The sequence below is a fragment of the Mesoplodon densirostris genome, chromosome 5 (assembly GCF_025265405.1).
Source record: "Mesoplodon densirostris isolate mMesDen1 chromosome 5, mMesDen1 primary haplotype, whole genome shotgun sequence".
Lineage (NCBI taxonomy): Eukaryota > Metazoa > Chordata > Mammalia > Artiodactyla > Ziphiidae > Mesoplodon > Mesoplodon densirostris.
Window position 1 is genome coordinate 29,056,400 of NC_082665.1, and position 23,098 is coordinate 29,079,497.

Here is a 23,098-nt window from a genome sequence, read left to right on the forward strand (position 1 = left end):
ATGGCTCATGGGCCCAGCCGTTCCGTTGCATGTGGGATCTTCCCGGAGCGGGGCACGAACCCGTGTCCCCTGCATTGGCAGGCGGACTCTCAACCACTGCGCCACCAGGGAAGCCCATAACATTTTAACTCATGTACTTTTACTACTTCTTTCCAAATAGTCTTGATTAAACGTAGATAGCACCACTGGCTGATTTTGCATCCCAAGGCTAGATGATCTGGTTTTGGGTTTTGGCCCTGCTTCTTCTTAGTGGCATGCTGCAGGCTGAATTGTTTAACTTCAGGTTTCTTATTTGTAGCATGGGAATAATAAAATTATCTATTTCTCAAGGTTGTGGTGAGAAACAACCTTGCATGTACATGTATATACATTGCACATTATGAGTTAATAAACGTAAGATGCCTAGAAGGTGTCTGACACATTATAAGTGTGTAACAACTGTTAGGACTGTGTTATTACCCTTGACTCAGTGGATGTTAGAGTAGTCACAATATCAAATACCACTTGTCACAGAGCTGATGTCTAGATAAAAGATAGTGCAATGTCATGGTGAGAAAGGAAAGATACTTTATACAACTGTGAATAACAAATCAGATACATCTCACAATATTATCAAACAAAGGCTATGATCTAAGAAAATTGGGGAGAAACATTTAAACTTAAAAGAAATGAAGACAAAAATAATGCATGGAGGGCTCCCCTGGTGGCGCAGCGTTTGAGAGTCCGCCTGCTGATGCAGGGGACGCGGGTTCGTGCCGCGGTCCGGGAAGATCCCACATGCCGTGGAGCGACTAGGCCCGTGAGCCATGGCCGCTGAGCCTGCGCGTCCGGAGCCTGTGCTCCGCAACAGGAGAGGTCGCAACAGTGAGAGGCCTGCGTACCGCAAAAAAAAAAAAAAAAAAAAAAAAAGCATGGAAAAGTCATTATTTATGGTACTGATAGGTACCATAAAAAAAAAACCCATAAAAACATACTAGTTTTTCTAATAATTTCATCATTAAAATCTTGAGTAAAAAGATATAGGCTTAAATAATTATTTGGATGATAAGACGTCACTTCTCCACTCTGTGGTGACCGTATATTCTCTTGGGCAAATTATTCTGCTTAGTAGTTCTTTCTGATAAGATAAATACAACATTTTGGAATCAAATCAGCAATTTTGCCCCTTGGAGGCCTGTAAGCTCACAAAACGGAGTCATACATAGCTACCTGTGTCTATTTTTAACTTACTCTCCCCTGGCATGGGATCTCTGGTCACATGGAGCCTAGTGTCTTCAGTCTTTTCTTTTCTTTTAATTAAAGTATAGTTGAGGTACAATATTATGTTAGTTTCAAGTGTACAGCATAGTGATCTGACAATCAAATACACTGCAAAATGATCACCACAACACATCCAGTAACCATCTGTCACTATACAAAATTATTACAGTATTATTGACTATATTCCTTATGCTGTATATTACATTCTTTTGAGTTATTTATTTTATAATTGGAAGCTTGTATCTCTGAATCCCCTTCACCTATTTCACCCAACCACCCACTCCTCTCCCCTCTGGAAACCACCAGTTTGCTTTCTATATCTATATGTCTGTTTCTGTTTTGTTTTGTTTATTTGGTTGTTTTGTTTTTCAGACTCTACATATAAGTGTGACCATATGGTATTTATCTTTCTCTGTCGGACCTGTTTCACTTAGCATAATATCCTCCAGGTCTATTGATGTTGTTGCAAATGGCACAATTTTGTTCTTTTTTATGTCTGAGTAATATTCTAGTGTGTGTGTGTGTGTGTGTGTGTGTGTGCATGTGTGTGTGTATCACCACTTCTTTATCCACTTCTCTATCAATGGATGTCATTTAGGTTGCTTCCATATCTTTGTTATTGTAAATAATGCTGCAGTGAACAAAGGGGTGCATATATCTTTTGGAATTAGTGTTTTTGTTTTCTTTGGCTAAATACCCAGTAGTGAAATTGTGGGATTGTATGGTAGTTCTAATGTAAAAATCTTTGAGGAATCTCCATACTGTTTTCCACAGATGCTGCACCAATTTACATTTCCAACAACAGCACACAAGGGTTCCCTTTTCTCTACATCTTCCCCAACATTTGTTACTTGTCCTTTTGATAACAGCCATTCTGACAAGGGTAAGGTGATATCTCATTGTGGCTGTGATTTGCATTTGCCTGATGATTAGTGATGTTGAGCATCTTTTCGTGTGTCTGTTAACCATCTATCTGTATGTCTTCTTTGGAGAAATGTCTATCTAGGTCCTCTGCCCATTTTTTAATCAGATTGTTTGTTTTTTTTGATATTGAGTTGTGTGATTTGTTTATACAATTTGGATATTCACCCCTTATCAGATACAACTGGTATCCTCAGTCTTGAAGGCTGATCTCATTCCAGGGCTCTGATTCATAAATTACATAAATTCAGTCAAATATATATAATCAAACATATAATATAAAAATATATAATAAAAAATATATAAATCAAGGCTGTCAGTCTGGGTACAGTCTAGGTTAATCCCACAGCTGATTTAGATGTCTGAACTAAGCTGAGCTGCCCAGTCTTACCCTAAGCCCGAGCTAGTAAAATCTTTTCCCTGTTATTGGGACTATAAGACTAATAGCATTTGGGGCAATCTCTCCAGTTATTTCAATATAAGTCTTCCTTGTTTGATCTAAAGACCCCTAATTTGCTTGAAGGGTGAATTAGTCCATATCTATTTGCAATTAAAAAGTGACTTGAGGGCTTCCCTGGTGGTGCAGTGGTTGAGAATCTACCTGCCAATGCAGGGGACATGGGTTCGAGCCCTGGTCTGGGAAGATCCCACATGCCGCGGAGCAGCTGGCCCCGTGAGCCACAGTTACTGAGCCTGCGCGTCTGGAGCCTGTGCTCCGCAACAAGAGAGGCCGCGATAATGAGAGGCCTGCGCACCGCGATGAGGAGTGGCCCCCACTTGCCGCAACTAGAGAAAGCCCTCGCACAGAAACGAAGACCCAACACAGCCATAAGTAAATAAAAATAAAATTAAAAAAAAAAAAAGCAAAAGAAATCTGAATGAAGTATGGTAAAAAAAAAAAGTGACTTGAATTATTGCTTATACAAATTATTTGTATAAAGCACATAGTTTCCCTGCTTTGATCTGTGTCTCTTTCTTCAGTTAATAACAAGAGGGTGACCATGAATGTTTAATTCTTGGCTGGGTCAGAGATCTTGAAATCTTTTGCAATACCAAATTTTGAAAGCTTCTATATTGGGAATGGGAAGATGTTTGCTTCCCCAACCTCTTTGTGGGAATATAACCAGTATTAATATTTTAACTAAACATTGTATTTTAGGCTTGCATTGAAGTCTAAACATCATGAGAGTAGATGTTCTTCTTGCCATGTTTAGAAACTACACTACTTGGTATGTCAGGCTCTAAGGAGAGCAGAGATCTCTAAACACCATGGCCCAAACAGTCCAGACGTATCAGAGTAACTGGGTGGACAAGCACCAAGTTACCCAGGGCCTCGGGTTTTTTCCATCTTTTGCTGTGCTCACTGCCAGGGTATTGTTCTCACTGGCATGGTTAAAGGTGAGAGATACTCTCTCCGGGAAACCACGCATCAAGGTAGAACTCTATTTCTTTAGAAGGGAAGAGCTTCTTTGGAGGAAATTGAACACCAAAACATATATATAAATATATTTTTCCCCTATATTGAAAACTGGAATTTAGTAAAAGACTCCTTTATTTCAGAAGTATAGGCTGACTTTGATAGTACAACAATGGAGATATCTTAGCTGATATTCTAACAGGATGAAAATTTGGCTATGTGAGGAGCTCTTTGTACCAACTGATAACCAAACTGCTTGGGGTGGAGAAAAGGAGGAAAAATGAGTGTTGAGTACAGGTGCGGGAAGGGCAGTGAGGGAGAAAAGAAGAGGTTGGGGAGACATTGCTTTCCCCCAGCTGGCCTGAGGGACTGCCATTAAGACCCAACTGAAATCAGGGTTAGAGGCCAAAGAAGCTATTTCAATGAATAACTAAAGTGACAGTGATAAGAATGATGAAGTTGAAAATAATGATGTCTATACCATTTGTTGAGTGCTTACCAACTTCTAGCACTATGCTAAACACCTGATACATTAAGACAGTATTTCATTTACTTCTCCCAACAATCTTATGAAGAAGGAATGATCATTTCCACTATAATAAAGAAGGAAAAAATAGAAATTCAGGTTCAGAAAGGTTTCATATCTCGCTGAAGGTCAAAGAGATAGCAAGTGGCAGGGACAAGTTTGGAATCCAGATATGATTTTAGAGCCAAATTCTAGAGCACTGGATTGTAGAGCTCTGGCTCACCAATAACAATGTGCAGCTCAAAAGCTGGGGGAGAGTTTATTCTTATGTCTTTTAACACCCTTCCTTTCCCTAACCCCACCCTTCCTCTCACTCTGTCAACCAGTCCCCCCTCCCCAAAAAAGAGACTACTGTGCAGCAGCCTGGGAGCACTTCTACAGAAGACAGTGGTACACAGGGAGGGCTATGCTCAGAGGGGGACCCAGAGCAGGGAACCAGTGAGCAACAGGCCTTAGGGAGAGGGCCAGGGACAAGGAACATCAAGTGGCTTGTTTCTGAGCATACATAGACTCTCTCCCTGGGGCTTTGTGGAAAGAGAGAAGTTCTTAAGAGGGAACCCAAGTTCCTAAGTGATTTGGATGTTTCAGTTGATGTGATCTCATTGGCCTTCCTATGCTGATGAGGCTCAGAACCACCCAGCTACACTGGTAATTGCCATAGACTGTGCATTCCCTGAACCTCCCCCAAGTGCTTCTAGGTCTGCAAAATGGAGGAGTTGCATGAGATGATCCCTAAAATTTCTTTTAGCTTTAAGAAGCTATGAACTCATAATTTAGTTTCAGCTGGAACCCGAGTTGGGAGAGGAGGAGCAAATTCATTTATACTGATTGTGATTCTATGAAGAAGCAGCCAAGGCCAATGTGAGGGGAGGAAAGAGCAAATGGAAAGTGACGTGGCTCAGGACTAACCAACCATCTAGAAATGTCACAGTTTTGAAACACTACATGACTCAATGTTTTGCTTCTATTTTTTTATCTAGAAAATCCTAACATAACCAAGGAAACCATGATTGTAACCCTTTTTTCTGGGGCCACTTGCCCTGGCCTGGAGTCTCATTTCTATAATTGGCTCAGGCTCCTGGGTCTCCAACCTCTGGAAGATGAATATGAAATAAATCTAACAGGAAGTTATTATTCTCTCTCATCAATGATGAGCATCGTGAGAGTCCTTCTAGATGTTAAATAGATAAAGGAGTTATTTATATGATCATCTTTCTATTGTCCATCTGTCTATCCTTCTATCCATTTATTCAACAGCCATTCACATAGCACTTACCACGTGTCAAACACTATGCTGGATACAGGGGAAAAGTGGGTCCAGAAAAATGACACTTTCTGCTCTTGGGAATCTAAAACAATACATCAGTGATTGATAGAGAGCTGGTTTCAGCCAATGTGCTAACTGCTATGACTGGGCAGTGAATGCAGTTGTGTGCATCGCAGAAGAGAAGCACTTTATAAAACCAGCAACACTAGTAAAGGAATTCAGAGAAAGACTAGCCTGATCTGGCTCTTGAAGTATGAATATGAATTACCTGGAGGAACAAGAGGAAAGGTATTCCTAAGAGCAGACGCATGGGAAGATATAGAAGGGTTTGCGTGGCACATTTAGAGAATAGCAAGCAGTTTTGCATGACTCGAGCACAAACGATACTAATAAGGGAGAAGAAAAAGATGGGACCATTTTTTTTTTTTTTTTTACTACCAGAACATCATGTAAGTTTATTTCAGATGTAACAGCAATGTTAAAATCAACAAATTTAAATCTTAACTGCACCAAGTAAACTCAGCTATTTAAGTATTTTTAAAGTTATTCCCTCCAAAAAACTGAGGGAGCTTTTCTTTTCCACCCCATATGTCATGGTTTCCCAATAATTCTATTTTAGGAGGACTTTCAATTGATGAGTAAGCCGCTTTGGGGATATCTCAGAACTTCTTTCCCCAAATGAAAACTAATCTGGACAAATTATATATTGCATAGATTTCTCTGCAGATTCTTTTCTTTAGAACCTAAATGCAATTACCATACAATATAATGTTTATCTATTTGCCCTACAGAAAAAAACTATCTGCCCTGAAAAATATGATGGATATATCCTGTGATCTTCCAGTTAATAGAATTGTTTTACCTCAACAATAATTTTTATCAAAATAACTAACTGAACATGGGACATTATTTCAGTCTTTACTGACTCATAGGCACACGAACTAGTGCCCAGCTTCTACCTCTTCTACATCCTCCTCCTCCTCCATAAGTGGATGGAATTATTTCATGTAAGTTTGATGTAGGACAATTCACCCTTTACAAACACTTACAATTTAGGTTAAAGTCAGTGACTAGTGTGGAAAAAGAAACACTAAAATGATAGGGAGCCTACACACTCAATTCAAAATTTAATATTTTTTCCTCCATAAATAATATGTACTTAATTGTCATGAGGCAGCTATTCGGTTTTCATTAACCACATTCAGGGATACATTCATAGGACTGATTAGATAGTCCAGGTGAAATGGTTATAGAAATAGAGGCAGTGTCATCTCACAAAACTCATTTATATATCAAAATCTATTCTGATATGCGAAGTTTACAAAAAGGCTGAATCTTCAAACTAATTATGCCTTCTGTAACTCAAGCACTCTTCTCTTGGCAAGAGCAAGCTGAAGCTTATCCATGAAGGTAAAGGTGCTTAATGCTAAACTTCTTCTAAGCTTAGATTTGGACTGCTTAAGAAACTGATACCCAAGAAACCAGCATGGTCTTTCTACATTTTTACTATCTTAAGATTATAACCCTATAAACTCATTTATCAACTATCTTCCTTTTCTATATTATTCTTGGCACTCAACTAAGACTGCTGAAGTCTACTGTACCTTGTATTTTTACATTCTCAAATAAGAACTTAAGATTATAAAATGTGCATAAACATTGTGTAAAATAATTGTGTCATTCAACATATTTGAAGAGATGAAAATTTTATGCCGGAATTTACATAAGAGAATATTATGAATCAATCTTCCTTTTAAAGTCAAATGACAGAAAATTCAAGCTCTGTGCATTGTTTTAAAGTCTAATGAAAACATTTCTTGGGCCACCAGTATTGGCAATGTAGAAAAGTTTAAATATTGGAGATGGGATTATGGAGGAAAACATGAAAATTTCAGATGTCTTCTATCTTACAAAAAGTTATCGACCCGTCAAAGCCACTCCCTATGTGCCAGGAAACGATCTGGCATAAACCAGTCCTGTCGGTAGAGGAGGTCACGTGACATTTGCGTTATTAACACTTCTAGACTTCTACTTTTTCCAAGAATAGAAGCAATATGTTTAATAACTCCCCCACCCCCAAATCCTTAAACTCAATATCACAGGCACAGAATGTAAGCAAATCTGGGATGTTCTCCAACAGATAAGCAATTAGCACAGCTATGTTATTCTCAAAAATACTGTCTAGATATTCCTTCCTCTAAAATCAAATGCTCAGTGGCCACACTTCTAACCGTCTGCATTAGCTGACATTAAATGCATTTATTGTGCCACAAGTCCATCTAAGCTTCCTTTTAGGTATTTTTTAATATGTCCAAGAGACAACACCTGCTTCAGTTTTATTTAGGGGCGTTGACCTATAAGGACATCAACTCCATTTTTAAGGTCTGACTAACTATTGTGGATTTACTGAAGAAAAAGGACAGGAGAAAAAAAAGCAAATCACAACAAACCTCTTTAGGTCAGTTAAAGGCCATTATCTCTAGCTGGGATATTAAAAAAAAAAATTAATCTCACCAGCCCACACTCCTAAAGTTAATGCCACTTCTAACAATCAACAGCAGGAAAAATAAACCTGCTAACAACCAGCCCACTCATTAGCAAAAAGCAGTTTAACTCAAATGCTGAGACCAAAGTATAATACTACCTACTCAGACTGTCCCAACCACCGTCAGCCACCAGCGAGGAAGGAAGAAATAACTGCTTAACAGAACAAAATAAACTTAGTATTTCTTACAAGGATAACAATGGTCCAACTCCTGAGATAATACTCAGAAGGACAAAAGGTGGAGTGAAGGCAATGTATAGGGATTAGTATCCCACAAAATCTTGAAAACCCCAAAGTACCACAAACACACTAAACTTGTCTATGAGTCAGAGAACAAGATATTGCTGCTGCTGCTTCTTGTCCTTTGAAATATACAATATTTTGTAGGCTCTGCCCTTCAATGTGAAAGCAGGACATTAAAAAAAAAAAATGAAATTGACACTCAAGTTTTTGGGACCATATATCTTAACTGTGAAACTAAACAGATCTATACCTTCTCCTTCCTACAATCAAACCACCTCACAAAAATAAGAAAACTAAAACAATCCAAACATGATTAATAAGTCCTTAAAAGTTTAAAACTTTTAGAGGAAAGGGAAGGAAGTTTTGAAAGGAGGAAACACAAGAACAAGGAAGGGGGAAAGGTTTAAAAGAAAAGGGGGGGAAAATCAATGGGCCTCTCTTTTATTTGGCGACAAGCAAGTGCAAGAAAGTTCATCTGTAATTTGTTCAGTTGTCTGTCTTTTGCACATCTGCGTTCTGGCCAGAAGGGACTTTGAGGTTTTTCTGCAGCACATGAGCATCAGCGGGCTCTATCCTCTTATAGTAGTTCTTCTTTGTCTCAATAATCTCAAAGCCAAACTTTCTGTAGAAGTCAATTGCAGACTCATTGCTGATCTGGACGTGCAGATAGATGTTGTCAAAAGTGCCATCTTTTTCACAGATGTTTAAGACATGATTTAACATTTTAGTTCCTATTCCTAGCCTTCGGTATGGTGCCAGACATCCTAGTGTCATGATGTAAAGTCTCTTCTGATTCTGTGAATGATCCACCCTACAGCATACTGCACCTACTGCAATATCATTGAAATAGGCAAGTTTTGCTAGCTCGCCAACCTCCAGCACATCTTTATAGAACTTGTCATTGTAGCTGACTGGAAAGATCACCTGGTTTAATCTCTTCAACTGCTTAATATTGTGTGGCGTCACATCTCCCAGCTCGATCCGGCTACCTTTCATCTTCCCCGCCTGCTGAGGCCGTTGTTACCACCGATATCAACGCCGTTGTCGTCGCCGCCCTGAGCTCTCCGCGCCCTCAGCTTGGGCCACTCCACCTCGCAAGCCGGCCTCCTCGCTTACGGCAGGGAGGTGAGGGGGTGACGGAGGCCGCGAGAGTCGAGCGCGGCCCTGCGTCTCCAGAGGGAGCGGGGGTGCCTCCCGCCGCCGCGCTGGTGCCGCCGCTTCTCCACACGTGCACACGGGGCACTCGCCTCCCGCCCTCCGCCACCGCAGCCGCCAACCAGACCCGCCGCCGCGCTGTGATGGGACCATTTTGTGGAGAGGCTAGTGTAATATGTTGGCTGGCCAAGATGTTTGATTTTATCCTGAGGATAATAGAGAATTGCTAAATCAGTTTAGATGGGAGAGTGACTTATTCTTCAAGAGAATTGTGAAAATAAGGTATACGTAACTTGACAGTCCATTTGTGACTGTCAGTGGCACTGGTGATTTCTGGATGCATTTCACAGCATCTTCCTGTGCAGTGCCCCTCATTCTTCAGTTCTCATTGTCACAGGTATCACCCAGGGGCATTTGAATACCCTAATGATCCTGCTCTACCTCAGTTCAATTAATTCAAAATTTCTAGGGCTGGGACCCTGACATCGAGGATATTTTAAAGTTTCCAGGTGATATGAAAGCACAGCCAGAGTTGAGAACTGCTGTGCTCATGGTGTTTCAGAAAGCTGGCAGGACTGCATGAATTCAGGCTGTCATAGACCCTGTTGAGTCTCAGCTTACCTTTGCCATCCATTAAGGTATACACTGAATCCTGTTCCTATCAGGTTTCATTCAGTATTTTGGAAGAAGGACCTCCCAAGGAATTGCATGGGAGTTCTCCCTCTCAATCTGATTGTAAGTTATTGCTGGAGGCTGCAAAATTAACTACACATTACAATACAGTGAGACAATTACTCTGATATCACTGCTTGCACAGATTGCTGTGGAAGGGACACTTGCATTCAGAGAGGGAGAGGGAGGTGAGGTGTGAAGGAAGAACAGTACTGAGGCAGAGTACAGGGTCCCAGGGATCAAGGACAAGTGGGTTATTCCAGGAAGAGGGATCAGAATGTGTAAGGCAAGGGGGCATGAAAAAACATGGCAAAGACCCAGGGTTCTCATGGCACTTTGTTCATACCACCTGTAATACACGCCTCACAGTGTTCTGTATGGTTGATGTTATATGGATCCAGTCCTATTTCTATCCTATGAGAACATTTAGGATAAGTATGCCCATAACACAACATGGTCTTACCCTATAATAGCCTCTTATAAAAGGAAGTGGTTTGCAGGAAAAAAAAAATACAGGATTCAGTCAGACAGAAGGCTGAAAACAACTAGCTCAAATACAATGTGGTGACTTAAAAATAAAAAAGAAGAACCATAAATATTCATGGGAATATATTCACAAGATGAATTGAAACCAGAAGTTATTCTCATGAATGTAACACCAGCCTAAGTGAGCAGTGTCCAGATGCCCTTCATCTTCTGATTTAATACCTGATTTTCCCTGTCCCCTCTTCTAAATTCAGTGACTTCCTTTTGGTCAACATCCTACTCAATATGATCACGTCTCTCAAATTTCATCCTTTACTTTGAAGTCATACTTTGACTCATAAGGAATTTCCACCCTTCCTTACAACTGTTGAGAGGGGAGTCCTTCCTAACAAGAGGAAGTAGTCTCATGTGCTCTCCCCACTTCCTTCCTGGTTAGTTATTCCTGGGTCTGGGTCATCCAGCTGCATCCAGGAGTCCCAGAGGATACTGTGAGAATTACAGTGTAAATGGGCCTAGGTCACAACTTCTTTGAGCTGTATCTTCTAGTTTTAATTTGTATTAAAATTAATCAGAAAGTCCAAGAACTTAACTGACATTTGTCAAAACAAACATCAGTGAGAGGTATTTATTATGAATGTGCTCATTATATATCTTTATTTCAAGGTTCTCACTGTTTTCTGTGATTTTCTCATTAGACTGTATAAAAATTATTAAGGTAGGCAAGCAGGTGGTATTATTCTCATTTGGATAAATTATGAGAAAGGTGCTTTCACAGATTTGGCTTTTTTTTTTTTTTTTTTTTTTTTTTTTTTTTAAACAAAGAGTTCCCAAAGGGCATGCAATGAAAAGAATGGACACATATATCATTTACTTTATTATAAAAGGACACTTAGGAGTTACATGAAATAGCAGCTTAATATGATGTTGGTTTAGGGAGTTTTTCTAAGCAAGCTGGTTGGATTGGGTTAATATTTAGTTGGCTCTTCCATACTTCTTAAATGTGCCATGGTTATTTTAAGAAAGATAGTCTTATCCTTATGAAGTAAATATAGTCATCCCTTGACATGTGTGGGACATTCTGGAATTTTTTTTTTCGGAATTTTTTTTTTTTTTGCGGTATGCAGGCCTCTCACTGTTGTGGCCTCTCCCGTTGTGGAGCACAGGCTCCCGACGTGCAGGCTCAGCGGCCATGGCTCACGGGCCCAGCTGCTCCGCGGCATGTGGGATCTTCCCGGACCGGGGCAGGAACCCGCGTCCCCCACACCGGCAGGCAGACTCTCAACCACTGCGCCACCAGGGAAGCCCCTGAATAGTTCTGATTTGCCGTTGGTTGAATCTGAAGATGTGGAGCCCTCGGATATGGAGGGTCGGCTGTACGGATTTAGAGCTCTACAGCTGTCCTCTTGGCTTCATGTTTGAGCTTTAACATTTTGAAGATTTCAAATACAGTCTATTCCTAATTCCCATGAGGTTCATTGGGTTGATTCATCCATTTCTTTATCCTGTCCACGTTCCCCATCATTTTCAGCAAACACCTTTGAATTCCTCAGTCCTTTAAATCTTTCAGATTTAAACCACACTTGAACTCCTGTTTGAACAAAACAAACATAAATGGTGTAGAATTAGTTGTAGAAATTGCCTTAAAATAAGACTGTAAACACAATTATTTAAAAAATGTCTTAGGTTTATCTTTTCCAGATATGCCAATCTCAGGGCAGAGATAGGTTGGGAAAGAGCTTTTGTGACTGCTCTTTCTCTGAGATTCAAAAAATAAAATAAATTCGGATGTTCAACTCCAAGGCAAGTGATAAAGATCAAAGACTCATTTTATTACAATATTTTTATTTTTATTGAACAGATTCACTTTGGATCTTGGCTTGCATTTAGAATGTTTACCCTTTAATAAGTGATCTGTTTAAATGTGGATCAGAGAACAAGGGTTCCTGTTTTACAGTTCAACTTTTGACCTTGGGGGATGAATGGGTGGAGGCTAAGAGGAAAAGTCCACTGTGTTTTTACTGAACTTTTTACCCTTAAAAAAAAATGAGCAAGTTTAAAGTTCACACAGTGCACAAGAGGTCTCCACTGGGGATTTCTGGTATTATTAACTTCCTGACCTCAGATAATTAAAAAGAAAGAGCAGAGCCACCTCAGACTATGACTCAACTTTGAACTTTTAACCTCCCAAGTAAAGGATTTAAATTGTAAATGGTAGATTCTGGAAGCTTTCTTATTGCTATTAACTTCTTTCATCCCTGGTCTTGAAGTTATAATTTAGGCCAAAAGCAGAGCCTGATCTTTCCTTTTTATTTACTTAACCTCTTTTAGCAGAAAAGACTGAGAACACCATTTACCTAGAAATGACAGGTATTCTGGTGAAAGAAGTTAAGCTTAAAGGGTCATTGAATTTTGGAACTAGAAGCAACCCTAGATGATCTGTCCAGGCTCCTCAGCTGTGAAAGACAATAGAGAACCAGGGAGGTGAGCAACTTCCTTAAGGTCAGACACAACAGGAGCACATAGGGAGGGTGGGAGGGAGGGAGACGCAAGAGGGAAGAGATATGGGAACATATGTATATGTATAACTGATTCACTTTATTATAAAGAAGAAACTAACACACCATTGTAAAGCAATTATACTCCAATAAAGATGTAAAAAACAAACAAACAAAAACAACAACAACAAAAAAGAGCATCCCTGATTCATTAGCTGTATTTATTTCTGTAGTAGAGAGATTCAAGCATGATTGGGGGTAAGAAATATTCTCCTAGGTAGCCCAGGGGTCTAGAGAATCTGTGGCTTTTATTTTTATGTTAAAATGCATAAAGTGGAAAAACAAATCACTGATTAGGGAGTCAAGAGGCCTGGGTCCTTCACTCTACTGGTCTGGTGTAAAGCCTTAGGAACTCATTTAACTTTCCCAAGTCATGATTTGCTTGGTTGTCAAATGGAATGTAGTTGGGAGGAGATAATAAGCATCTGAGACTCCTTTGTGTTATGACATTTTTTGGTTCAATGGTATCCTTGCCTTAAGAATTCCTGCTACCGTTCGTGTGTAAACACTGTCTAGATATACAATGCTCAGCAACAACTGGGTTTTCTGAACACAGAGGGTAGGGCTAGATGGCTGTGATTTTAGGGTCATCGGTTACATGATGCTGGCCTTGACGCTGATGAGGAGGCTCTCCTTGCTTTAAGAAAAGACAAAAATCCCAAAGGAAAAGGGGGACTATCATGTAATGAGACATAAGGAACAGGGAAAAGAAGAACAAAAGAACCAGGACAAAGAAAGGAGGGATGACCAGGAGAACAGGCATTAGAAAGGAGGGTAACAAAGAGATGGTAGACCCCTCAGTTGGATGGGGACCCAGTCAACGCTTGGGCTACCGAGAAAGCCGAGGACTATGCTGAGAATCTGTGGGGGCCCCATGCTCTTAACACTGAAGCTGAGATAGGCAGCTCTCACTGGTGCCTGTACAGCACACAGCGTGTAGCAGAGCCAGTCATCCCGGGCCCGCTCTTTCGTCTTGCTATTTGCTGACACCTTTATTGCCTCCAGTTAGTTACTCACACTGCGCTCATTCCCATCTGTCAAGGAGAGCTCCCTTCCAACATTCTGTCCTTCTTGTCTTCTATTAAAGAGATCCTCCCAGCGTGGCTGCAAAGCATGGAGCAGATACTGAGCTCTGGGATGAGGCAAGTTGGGAGTGGGGTGAACAATGATTTTCTCATTTCCTGGTGCCAAGAAATGAGGGAGATGTGACTGTAGGGTCCTGCCCGAGACCCTCCTGCAGAGACAGCTGTGGGAAAAGGAGGGCATCATGGCTGGCTGGCTGGCTGGAGGCCTGTCTGCTAGGCCTGGTAGCGGAGGGCCTGGGGTCACTTCCTGGACCAAGTGTCAACAGCTGTAATTGACTCCTATGCCGTCACAGATGTTTACCCACTCAGCTCCTCAACCACTCTCAGCTGCTTTACACTAATTTACTTTTGCTTTACAACCTCCTCTATTCCTTCTCCCTCCTACAAGGGCCAGCCAAGGCGGGTGATTACTATTTGAGCAAGAGACTGCACTAATGTGAATATGTCTGATCAGGTGATTGAAGTTACAGACCAGTGGGCTGCAAATAACCGTTCAGCGGGGTTTTCGGTGGGCAAAATTACCCAACTGTTTTCTCTGCTCAGTAAGGCCCATTCATTCACTAAATTCCTCCCACGTTTTCCGCTGTTGAATACATTCCTTCCTGTATAGATGTCCAGTGTGCCGTCATGTTAACCTCAAGATCTCTTGGGGAGGGAGGTCATAGGTCACCAAGCAGAGCAGGACTGTCATCATGAAACAAGTCATCATGCCTCATTGACACTTTCATCAACATCTAGAGAGAAAATAAATAAAGGACTGGGTTTGGTCGGCCAGCTACCTCTACTTACAATGGAAAACATCACAATGCAAATAAGAAATGTTGTACTTGTGAAATTAAAAAAAAAAAAAAAAGGCTTATGCCCCTATTCTCAGTGATGGGCTAAAGCAAGTCACTGGTGGCTCAGTTCGGGGTGATGATGATGATTTTTTTTTTTTTAATTTACTTATTTTTCTTTTTGTAAAGTATCTGTACCTTAAGGCAATGGACGAAGAACAGAGAGTCAAGCACAACCCAGAGAACCAATGCCAAATGAGTCAGTATGTGAATTATCTGCCCTGAGGACTCTTTTTAAAGTCAGGCCCAAGAATCCCCCCTTGCAGGTAGGAGAGTCTGAGTGCTGTGAAGAGGAGCCAAGCCTCACACCCCATTTCTGAGTTCCCCCAGCCACATCCAAGGTTAATGGGAGGGCAGTGGGCACTAGATAGCCTTTGCTGCCTCTAATTACATCCCACAACCCCAACTCAGCTGACAAGCCAAGACCTCGCATCCGGAGGCAGCCAAAGGCTGATGGATTCTCTACAGCTGTCTATTGCCTCTGGCAATATGACCTCTCTTGGCATGATTATTTGAATTGACGATAAAACTTAAAAAAAAAAGTTTTTATTGAACTTTGTACCCTTAAATAAAAGAGCAAGTTTAAAGTTCACACGGTGCACAAGTGGTCTCCCACCAGCCAAAAAGCCCCTCCTCTCTGTTTTCTTCCTGTATACATTTAGATAAACTAGATCCCCATATATTTGTCTGATATTATTCCTTTGGTTTGAGGCACCCAGCTGGCAAGCATAAGTCATCTATGGTGATTAAATTTAGTAGAGTATCCATGCAAGTGCCAGGAGCTCCAGAGCCCTTAATGGAACTTTGGCAGGCAAGGCAGCAATAATTGTACAGCAGGTACAAGGCGAGGGGGAGTCTGGGAGTTCAAGGAGCTGTAATCGTCTCCCTTCTTTGCCCCAGCAGTTCAGAAAGTGCACGAGAATCTAAATTAGGTGTTATTTTAGATTACAGCTTGTCACACCTGATGCAAGTGACACCGTCAGGCAGCCAAATGCCAGTTGGAAATTTGTTGATATCTAGGGATGGCAATTTTGGGCTCATTTATTCATTCAATCGGTCATTCAAATAACATGGGTCATGCCCATCAAGAAGATATGTCAGTCTCTGGACACAGGAGTCTTTTGGTGATCCCTGAGATATAAAAGAGCAAGTTTGGAATTATCACTGCTAAATGCCTGTTCATCCAGGACTGCTAGACAGAGGGCGTGCCCCTAGAGGAGCTCTGACATTTTATGGAGTATTGAAAACCAAATTTGATTCTCCTTGTGAAGAACCAGAGAAACTGGTCCACTTTACTCCTGAGAGGAAAATTAAGAGGTTCCCCTACAAATTTATAGTAGCCATATGGGTGGGCCTTCCTTTTACCTCCCTCCTACGGCCTTGAGTTGAGGGAAGTGGAGTTGGGCAAAAACTGTACTAATTTATGTATCGAATACCTACATATGCAAGGCACCATGTGGATAAAAGATTAATTAAATATGGGCCGTCCTTGACCTAAAGGGAGAAAAACCTTTTCATATGTAATTGCAGTATAATTCTGGTAAGGGCTGTATGAGAAAATCGACAGTCTGTGGTAAGTTGTTTATAAGAATCCCAGAGAGAAAATTTATTTCTTGAACATGAGAAGATAGATATAAACATACATTAAAAATAATAATATACATTTTTTTAAAATGCAGGCAGTGCTTTATAAATTGTAGAAAACAAATGAGACAAGAATGTTAAAGAGTGAGCAAGATGGATTAAGCTAATGTAGTAAATAATTCCTTAGACTCTTGAAAATGGTACTGTTTGATGTTTGCATTTTTTTTATTAAAGATTCCAGGAAACTAGAGACTTCTGGGTAATGTTTAAATCATTGGGAATTGATCTGACATTTAATGGCAAGATGTTGACTCTCTAAGGCCATAACAAAGTCAGTGGGTCAGGGCACCTCCATTACCTAACCTTAGTTGGTCTCTTTCCATGACATATCAGAGTATTGATCTAGGTGGTTATGTGAGACTGGGCATGGAGTTCTCTATCCTTATTTTACAGTTCTTAAAAAACCGGGTCTAACTAGTATGTTATATTCTGCCATGATTTGCATTTTTGTGTGATCCCACAGAAGGGGTCTGCTCTGTCTCTTATTTATCCTCCTATTTTGATTTGTCTGTACTCCCTGGACAAAACTTGAGTCTTCTTCTGAACACTCTCTATCCAGTGTTCATTCACTGAGGGTCTTAACATTCTCTAGGCTTCCATTCTATATCTTGCCTTCAAACTTCATTGATCCTCCAAACTTTAGTGATGCTACTGGAAGGGTAGTCAGTTTTGATGTACATTGAGCTGTGATCCTGAGTGACTGAATAAAATTTGCCATCTATATTGCTCAATCTGCTTTTATGTTTTGGACCCATTGTTAACAAAAGGGTGCTAGCTTAACTATGATATATATTCTACCTATTCTATTCTGTTTGGACTCTGAAGGTTGATTGCTTTTTGAGTTTACCTCTTAGTTATTATACTTTATTTGACTATGGAAATGTTGGGCACTGGCTTCATAGGTTCAAACTGTGATTTCAACAATGAAGGAATAATATATGTATTTTAAACTGAAGTGCAGTTGATTTACAATGTTTCAGGTGTACAGCAAAGTGATCCCATTATACATACATATATATATATTCTTTTTTTTTACAACTTTATTGAGTATAATTGCTTCACAACAGTGTGTTAGTTTCTGCTTTATAACAAAGTGAATCAGTTATACATATACATCTGTTCCCATATCCCTTCCCTCTTGCGTCTCCCTCCCTCCCACCCTCCCTATCCCACCCCTCCAGGAGGTCACAAAGCACCGATCTGATCTCCCTGTGATATGTGGCTGCTTCCCACTAGCTATCTACCTTATATTTGGTAGTGTATATATGTCCATGCCTCTCTCTCGCTTTGTCACAGCTTACCCTTCCCCCTCCCCATATCTTCAAGTCACCTATCCTTCTCAAACTCTTCCAAAATATAACAGAGGGAGGAACACTCCCAAACTCATTCTATGAGGCCACCATCACCTTGATACCAAAACCAGACAAGGATGTCACAAAGAAAGAAAACTACAAGCCAATATCACTGATGAACATAGATGCAAAAATCCTCAACAAAATACTAGCAAACAGAATCCAACAGCACATTAAAAGGATCATACACCATGATCAAGTGGGGTTTATTCCAGGAATGCAAGGATTCTTCAATATATGCAGATCAATCAACATGATACACCATATTAACAAACTGAAGGAGAAAAACCATATGATCATCTCAGTAGATGCAGAGAAAACTTTCGACAAAATTCAACACCCATTTATGATAAAAACCCTGCAGAAAGTAGGCATAGAGGGAACTTTCCTCAACATAATAAAGGCCATATATATATATATTCTTTTGCAGATCCTTTTCCATTATACGTTATTATAAGATATTTAATATATTTCCCTGTGCTATACACTAGGTCCTTGTTGTTTACCTATTTTATATATAGGTTCAAGTTTTTAAAATTGAACCTATATACCTGTTAATCCCAAACTCCCAGTCCATCCCTCCCACCCACCCCCACCTTGACAACCACAAGTGTGTTCCCTATATCTGTGAATCTGTTTCTGTTTCATAGATAAGTTCATTTGTTTCATATTTTAGATTCCACATATAAGTGATATCATGTGGTATTTGTCTTTCACTGTCTGACTTACTTCACTTAGTATGATAATCTCTAGGTCCATCCTTGTTGCTGTGAATGGTGTTATTTCATTCTTTTTTATGGCTGAGTAATATTCCAATGAAGGAAAAATTTAATTTCTAACACTGTAGGACTATACCTTTAGCTTTTCCAAACAGCTTTCAGATATATTTTCTCATTTTACTCTCATAACTCATCTATGAAATAGGAGTATAGACTAATTCATGAGATCAAGCAAATACATTCCCATTACAGATGACTAATATAAGCCATAGGAACAGTTTGCTCTGCAAAGGACCCAGTACAATGATTCTTGTACTTGCATTTTCCCTTCATGTTCTTATTAAGACCATAAAAGAGCTTAGAGGGTGTGGTGGAGATTACAAGTTGTCCACCCAAATCTGTACTCCATTGCTTCTGCAGTAAGATAATGTCATAACTGGGATAAAGCTGCCCATCTATGGACTGTATTTTCCTGCTCCCTCTGCAGCTAGTGTGGCCATAACACTAAGCTCTCTCCAGTGAAGTGTAAGCAGAAGTGATAGATGCCATTCAAGGCTTGCCTTGAAAACTTGCACGCTCACTTCTACAGCTTTTTTTGTTTTTTACTCTCCCACAGGCTGAAATAGTGATGACAGGATGGACCTTGGGAGCCACCTGTTGAAGGTGTCAGGACTAGCCTCACTCTGCACTGGGTTTCTGCATGACTGAGTGGAGCAGAGCCTCCCCACCAGCCCCCTTCCCTCTCAGCTGGTTTCTTGAGAGATAAATCTACTTGTGTTTTCTTTCAACCATTACATTTTCAGGGATATTGATTCAGCAGTTTAATTAATATGGACAGCTACTCGATTTTACCCAGAAAAACTTCAAGAGCATTTAAGTCAGGACTGGTGATGAGACTGAAAATGATCAAGCCCTGACTTTACGCCCTCTCTCCATTGTATATTTGATGGGGAGGGGGAAGGTTAGGAGCACAGGAGAGAAAAATAAAAGAGAGGTAGGTCAAGGGTGGAGAAGGCAGTGTGGAGGCAAGAATTGAACTACAGAGAGGTTTTCACTTCCTCAGAAATGAGTGAACTAAGAACATTTAAAAAATTGAACCAAAGGGGGAGGGGGTTGGGGGAGGGCTAGAACGGGAGGTTGGGGTTAGCGGATGTAAGCTTTCATATATAGAATGGATAAGCAACAAGGTCCTACTGTACAGCACAGGGAACTATATTCAATATCTTATGATAAACCATAATGAAAAAGAATATATATAAATATATCTGAATGACTTTGCTGTACAGCAGAAATTAATACAACACTGTAAATCAACTATACTTCAATAAAAAAACTTTTTTTTAATTGAAACAGAAAACCTCCTGCTTTTTTTTTTAAACTACATATAGTCTTTATTGAGTATTCTAAACTCACTGGATGTCACCAGCTAATGAATTCTAAATTCTTTGTGTTTGGTTTACTCTTCATTCCAGTGAGTCAAACACCAAGAATTTAGCCAGGGTTCTAAAATAAGGACTGCGAGAACAGTCACCTTGGACACATATTGCAGAAAGTAACCTCCACGTTTTCTTCTTAAGTCTTTTCCAATCAAATTGTGTCCTTTTTCTTTAACACATGTCACTTAGATTTTATCTTAGTAGGTCATCTCAAAAGTCTGTGTGCTAGAATCCAGAGAAATAGAGAGATAAGCATCACCAACACTTATTGATGATACAACTACTTAATATCTTCCAGAGGTGCTGAAACAAATACATTCACATGAAAACAGGGCCAGATAGAGACTTTAAAGGGCTCTCACAGACAAAACCATGGGGGGAGTGTGTACAGTAATCCACAGTCATCACTGCCCTAATAGTATCTGACCTGAACCTGGCACAGCTTCAGAAAAAGCCATGTGTTCAGGCTAAAACAAGAATGAGAAAAAAGGAGAACGTTGCTTTCTTCTAATGTGGTAAATAGGGCATGAAGGTTTTATAGTTTGCTAGTAGAACCAGTTTTACAAGTTCTCTACTTACCCACAGGGCTTAGCCTTAGGGAGAAAAAGTAGTTTTATTCAGAAGATACCTTAAGATGTTTGGTAGAACATTTGAATTTGGTATCCAGAATGAAGAACTAGATTGAAGTTGTTATGTCTACATTTATTGGGATGAAGTTTGAAACTGGAACTATTACGTTAAATTTTTTTTTCATGTGTGCCATACTTCCCACTTCTGTTTTTGGCATGAGGAAGTGATAAAAGAAAGCTTCTTATGTGTCCTCTTAAACTATGTGGAGTTGGGGTGACTGAACCCCCTCCATTAAAAATCTGAGTAAAACTTCACAGGTGGCCCTCCATATCCAGGGCTCTGCATCCACAGAGTCAACCAGGGTGGATCGTGTAGCACTGTAGTTCATATTTATTAAAAAAAAAATCCACGTATAAGTGGGCCTGCACAGTTCAAACCCGTGTTGTTCAAGGGTAGAATCCTCGTATTCATTTAAATTGCTTTCCCAGATTGTTTACTTTAAATATCAGGAAATGGTCATTCATTTAATGGATCCAGGTCTTTGACTTTTCTCAGTCTGGAGAAGAAATAGCTTTAAGTAAGAAATCCCCACCGGGTATCAATATGTGTGTCTCTCTGGGTGGGTGTGCGTGAGAGAAAGATAGTGGCAGAGAAATGACACAGAGAGAGGAGACAGAAACCATGAAGCCTTAAGGTAATAAAATCATCTGCAAAGTTGTTGAACAATAATATATTTGCACATTTCAAGTTTCCTTTCCCTTCAAGTTTCAGTATCACTTAGTGGAGTTGAGGTGACTTTTCCTTATGTCTGCTACTGCAGACGGTACCAAGGAGACAGCAGAGAAAGAGGCATATAAAGAGAAAAGGACTATATGTGTGTTTGTATGTAAAGTTTGTCTCATCCATTCCTTTCTCCTGGCTCAGTTAGTGGGAAGTATTCTCATACCAGTTCTTTCCTTTAACAACTTGTCTGCTTTGATGAAGACAAATCAACTTCAGGTTTTTGTGACCCTTAGGGAAATATTCTATATCTAGTGGTGAAACTGATTTTATTAACGCCGGTGTGAAATCTCTGCTTCCCTAGGAAGAAAATTTTATTTTTCTTCACTAAAGATTGAATAAGAAAAAAAAGAATCTGAATAAATATATTCAATTTTAAAAGATATAAATACAGAGTGGGAAGAGATCGCCTTCAAGTTCAAGTTCCAAACTTCAAGTTTGGAACTAAATACACATATATTTAGACATATATTTTACATATTCTTAATTAAGAATATTAATACAATTATAAAGCCTTAATAACGGAATGTTTTTATGCACTCACAAATTAAAGTTTTCATTACATTTAAACAACTTTTTCTGAATCAGGAACAAATTGCTTTTCTTCCTGCCTTCATTTGAGGAGCTAAAATAAGTTTTTGTTCTTAACTTTTATCTTAAAGGTCTGGCTATGTAGCTGATAGCTGGCCTAGCAAGATAGCCTCACATCCTCTTCCACAAGGACCTCTCTGATATTTAGAGTCAATCCTGGCAGGAGTTTTGAAGTTCTAAAACAATCACAAATTTTTTCTTGTCTCTAATGATTCTCCGGGACTGTGAGAGCTCAGGTATGCCAGAAAGGTACTTGAAAAGAACAAGAAGTACAAGATGGCTTTGTTCCATTCAAATTAGGGTAACTGCATTACTGCTATATATATATTTTTCCCCAGTAAAAGCTGTTCCTCTGTGTTTCTCCCTATCTCCCAAACTTCAGCATTCTGGATCACAAAAAAAGAAAACTATGTGACAGTCCTATCAACAAGCAGCCCACATTTTTGTTAAGTAAATGGGGGAAATTAGAATTGATTTCTTATTACCGAAAAGATTCTATTGTCAAATTAAGTGATCAGTTGAGCAAGAAGGGAAAATTCAGCCCGTTGTCACCATCACTGAAGGCAAGGCTTCACTCAGCCTAAAAATGAAAGGGAGATGAGTTGAAAATGAAGACTTTCTATATACTGATTTGTACTCAACTCTTCTTTCAACCTCTGCTAGGAAGGAGAATTTGTTTTCCCTCCCAAGCAAGGAGCAGCAGGGGTTATCTTTTCCCGGAGGAGCTGAAATTTGTTTCCTTGTCAGAGGAGACAGACGAGGTCAGAGAAGACTCCGCCTCCAGGAACCAAAGTGCAGAAGCTGTGATTCTGGTTCATGACAAGAATGACGAGTGCTTATTGGCAGAGCAATCAAGCAAGACACCATCTCGCTTGCTGGACCACAAATTGCAGCACTGATTTAAAAATTATATACAGGACTTTTTGAGCCATGCCAAGGACTCCTTTCCCATTTTAGTGTCACTAGTGGTTAGTTTGCTTATTACGTGTCGTATCATTTTCTTTTTAACATCTTTATTGAGGTATAATTGCTTTACAT

At 39.9% G+C, this 23,098-nt stretch overlaps 2 protein-coding genes across 5 annotated transcripts in view; one reads left to right on the forward strand and one right to left on the reverse strand.

The window, feature by feature from the left end:
* Positions 1–23,098, forward strand: part of NRIP1 (nuclear receptor interacting protein 1) — a 300,299-nt gene that overhangs the window by 155,913 nt on the left and 121,288 nt on the right. The window contains exon 5 of one of the 4 annotated variants that reach the window (XR_009532561.1): positions 22,724–22,743. The exons of the other annotated variants lie outside the window; for them this stretch is intronic. The gene's annotated coding sequence lies outside the window, so the exon portion shown is untranslated. Of the gene's footprint in view, positions 1–22,723; positions 22,744–23,098 lie in introns of those variants that run through there. 4 annotated transcript variants of the gene reach the window in all.
* LOC132490335 (N-alpha-acetyltransferase 50) lies at positions 8,605–9,290 on the reverse strand. Its single transcript, XM_060098609.1, has one exon. The coding sequence runs from the start codon at positions 9,173–9,175 to the stop codon at positions 8,666–8,668; it is 510 nt and encodes a 169-aa protein (XP_059954592.1). The 5' UTR covers positions 9,176–9,290; the 3' UTR covers positions 8,605–8,665.

Excerpts from the sequence above, each read along its gene's own strand:
- LOC132490335 (XM_060098609.1), bottom strand. The coding sequence starts at position 9,175 with ATGAAAGGTAGCCGGATCGAGCTGGGAGATGTGACGCCACACAATATT.